Genomic DNA, 4,239 nt, shown 5'->3' on the forward strand with positions numbered 1-4,239 from the left:
TTATTCTCATTATTTTCATTTAAAAAATTTAAGACAAAAAATATAATAATAAAAAATATAATTATAAAAAATTAATAAAAATAATAAAAAATAAAAAAAATTATATTTTTTATTAATATCTATGTTTTTTCTATTAAGATAGATACAAAATATAATAATTTAAATATTTTTAAACACATTATTTCTATCCATGTCTATTAGTGTCTCTATTTGTCTAAGCAGCCCTACATATGAAACGAATAGATGGCAATATTCCCCCAAGTCCAGGGCAGTAAAGGTGTAGGGTCCAGCATATACTTCCCCAAAACGGGTGCTAGTGTGTCTGATTGAGAAACAAGTTGAGTTTAAAACAGTGGATGTTGATCTCTGAGTTCCTCAAGTTGCAGGTCCAACTTCTTCTGATTTTATGTTCTTCTAACTGAACCTCTTTCTGTTTGCTTTATGTGGTTTCAAGATTTCTTCTTTCTTTTTATTTTTTAATTTTATACGGTGTTACCTTTTCTTCTCGTTCTTCCTGTTATTCAAGATGGTGATTATACTCTCTATGGTTAGCTCTTTCTCTTTCCTTTTTTAAGTGCCATGCTTAGTAATTTAGTTTTATAAAATAATTTTAGTTGGATGGATGAAAGAAATAAGTGTGGAATCTAGCAAGATGATAATGGTATGGGTGTGCATCAGCTACGAGATTGCTTGTGTGCAATAAGTTATTACATGAGAAATGAGAATAAATATCTTGTGTTGTTGTCCATACAACGAAAATATAACAAATTCATCCATAAACAAAGCATGTGCAGCTTCAAGCATATCTCCCTTTCATCCCTCATTTCTCCTTCTTTACACAACAATTTCCACCTTCCAAGGTTTTAAAACAAACAAAGCACACAACAGTTTCCACCTTCCACACTCACTCACTCAACAACAAAGATACAACTTGCAATTTCGTACTCCACGATTACTGATACTTCTTTTGCTACCATTGTTTCAAATCATGTGGACAATTCAGTTTAACATTATCTTGGAAAGTGGTAGTTTGATCAATTATTGAATAGTGGAATACACCAATAGTATTGAAATTGGAAGGACATATTGGTCCGTGTATTAAAATTAACGGAACTTTGCTAAATATTTTTCAATTAAATAGTTAGAGACTATCTGACTTGTTTTCTCCGAAGGGTGAAAGGCATCCCAAAATACATATTTATTTGCATCTGAGCATGTAAATGGACTTTTTGGGTCGCATAAGTAACTCATCTCAAATCTCCCTGTTCCACAACATCCAACTTGCGCAACCTCAAAACCTGAATATTTTTAAATAGTTACAAATAAACAAATTTGGTCTGATATTTCATTTCATTTAAATAACTGCATTTCACCATGACTTACCAATAAATAAACAAACAAAATAAATGAATTTAGTCTAATATTTCATGTCATTTAAATAACTGCATTTCATCACCATGGCTGAATATTAATTATTAACGGACTAAGCTTTGATTTGTTTTGAAAAGTAGTTTATCAAAGTTTGTTTTTGAAAAATACATTTTTTAAAAATTGTAATATATATAAATATAAAGTAAATTTAGATATTTATTAATGTATAATGTTATATTTAGATTTTTTAATTTTAATAAATACAATTTAATTTTATTTTCTCCTTATAAATGCTTTCAAAAGCACCTGTAATATTTAAAAGCTATAAGTATAAGCAAATAATTTTTTATTTATTAAACACAAAACGAAGTGGTTTTAGTTTTGAAAAATAGAAATATCTTTTCAAAAGGTTATATTGAATAAAGCCTAAGTTAGGTGTAGCTGACCATCAAGGATTTAAAATACAATATTTTCAAAAAGGATAAAGTATTATTTTAGTAGAATAATATTTAATTCATTTAAAATTTGTTGAGACTCAAATAAAATATTTAAAATATTTGAGACCAAATTAAAATTTAATTTAAATATAAAAATTAAAATAGTATTTTATTTTTCGAAAACCTTAATAATATAGAGAATTAAACTATGAGTTACTAATAATATCTTTGGACTACAATTTCTTAAATCATGCTTTAACCTTACAAAAAGATAATCAACTTTTTTATTTTATTTTTAGTTATGTGCAGTTAGAATCCCAAATCATATTAAAAAACAACTGAACCGTAATATGTCAATTAAATTGTTTTATTTATGGGCTTCAATAAATTAGTCACTGTAAAACATGTGATTTTTTAGTTGATTTTAAAAATTTAGTTTCTATATTTGAAACTCTTCCTATACTATATTTCTAATGAATTAAGGGAAAGGTATATACTTTATACAAAGACAGTACACTTGTTTTTTAAGGAGAAAATTGGAACCAAAACAAAATTATATGATCAGACCAAAACTAAAAAACACATATTTTAAAGAGATTAAGAAATGGAAACTTGTTTAAGCGTTTATTATGTATTATTCAAACCATATTAATTGTGGCAATAATATTATTTGCCACCCGCAGACGCTCCTATTGGTTGGAGTTACCAATCAATTAAAGCCATATATTAATTGTGGCAATAATATTATTTGAACATTTTTAGTTTTATGCATGCTTTAACGGTATTTATATATCATGTCCACTTGATTTTGTTTTTATTATTCAAATATTATATTATGTTTTAACTATAATCTTTTAGATAATGCTCTTAATTGAAATGTTGGTGACACAGTACCAAATTGACATGTTCTTATTAACACCGAGTGTCCGAGTTTATAAGTCACACACGATGAGGACATAATTTTGAAGTATATTTAAAATATTAATAGTAAAATTGAAATCGAACTTAAAACAAAAAAAAAAGTAATTTTATTTTTTAGTAAATTCTTTTTTGGATAAAAGTTATATATTACGACCTGATTTGGTAAAATTTTTTAAAAGATATTTTTATTGCACAAACATCTTATTTTATATTTAGTAAATAAAAAAGACATGTATCTATATTTTTTATTTTGAAAAACTAGAAGTGTTTTTAAATGCATCTAAAAAATACTTTTGAATTTAAAATTAATTTTTATATTTTTAAAATTAAAATGTCTAATATATATATGTATATATATATTGATGAAAATTTATATTTATTATAAATATGCATTACATTTATGCATATTAAAATTATTTTGAATGTTAAAAAATAATTTTACAAAACACAATTTTTGTACCTTCGAATAATATATTTTAAATATATTTTAGGATAACGTATATTTTTATCTTTAAAGTTTGCTAAAAATTTTAAAAATACTCGTAAGTTTTATTTTGTCCAAAAAAATTTCGATTTGCATCAAATATATCCCTGACATCTAATTTTTCAAAAAATTTAGGAACAATTCAGCAACAAATTTTCAAAAACAACCATCCGTATTAGAGACAGTTATCATATATTATTACTGGATTAGTCCTAAAATTTTTTAAAATTTAACTATCAAGGATATATTTGACAATAAAAATTTTTGGAGCAAAATAAAACATAGAGATATTTTTAAAATTTTTGACAAATTTTAAGGACAAAAAATATACTTTATCCTATATTTCAATTATAACACTTAGGAGTGGAAACAGACCAGATCAGGCCAGACTTTATTCTTAACAGACATGTCATGTAGTTAATTGGTTTAGGTTTGGCCTGCAGTTGGTTATAGACTTTTTTTTTTTAAAGTACTAAATTTGGCCTATTATTCAGTCTGGCATGACGTGAAACTTGTTAAGAGGTTTGACAATTTTTTTTACAAAAATAACAANTAATCAATAAATTTAAATCTGACTTATTAATATATTAAGATTTTTATAAAAATGGTCTATTTTATAACAAATGAGATCAAATATAAACCAAATTATAAACTCCTAACAAACCACTTGACCTATTTCTATTAACACTATAACTAATAAAATTTGTTAGGTTTACTATAACTAATATTAGCATCTTTGTGTTAATTCCCATAATAAAATTGAAACGTACTTGAAATATTAGAAAAAAATTAAAATAAATGATATGATAAATTAAAAGTAATTTTAAACCTTTTAAAAATTTTAGGAGATAAAAAATAATATTTTATTCTTTATAATTGTAGTATTTTATGTCAAACATTAAAGACCAAAAAATTACTGGATGGATATGTTTGAATTCTATTTATAAGATAGAAATATATAGATAACAAATACAAAACTTGTTAGACACCGGAAAAAAAAAACTTGTTTGATAATTAAGACAAGAC

The 4,239-nt window shown here is 24.4% G+C and overlaps 1 protein-coding gene across 1 annotated transcript in view; it reads right to left on the reverse strand.

Annotated features, from left to right (window-relative positions):
• Positions 1-251: 251 nt before the first annotated feature.
• The window catches only part of LOC107459293 (GDSL esterase/lipase At2g42990-like), a 6,267-nt gene continuing 2,279 nt past the window's right edge, over positions 252-4,239 (reverse strand). Inside the window, exon 3 of the mRNA XM_016077512.3 lies at positions 252-1,298. Coding sequence (XP_015932998.1) covers positions 1,105-1,298 — 194 coding nt within the window. The 3' untranslated portion in view covers positions 252-1,104. The remainder of the gene's footprint in view (positions 1,299-4,239) is intronic.

Source organism: Arachis duranensis, chromosome 7 (genome assembly GCF_000817695.3).
Source record: "Arachis duranensis cultivar V14167 chromosome 7, aradu.V14167.gnm2.J7QH, whole genome shotgun sequence".
Taxonomy (NCBI): domain Eukaryota; kingdom Viridiplantae; phylum Streptophyta; class Magnoliopsida; order Fabales; family Fabaceae; genus Arachis; species Arachis duranensis.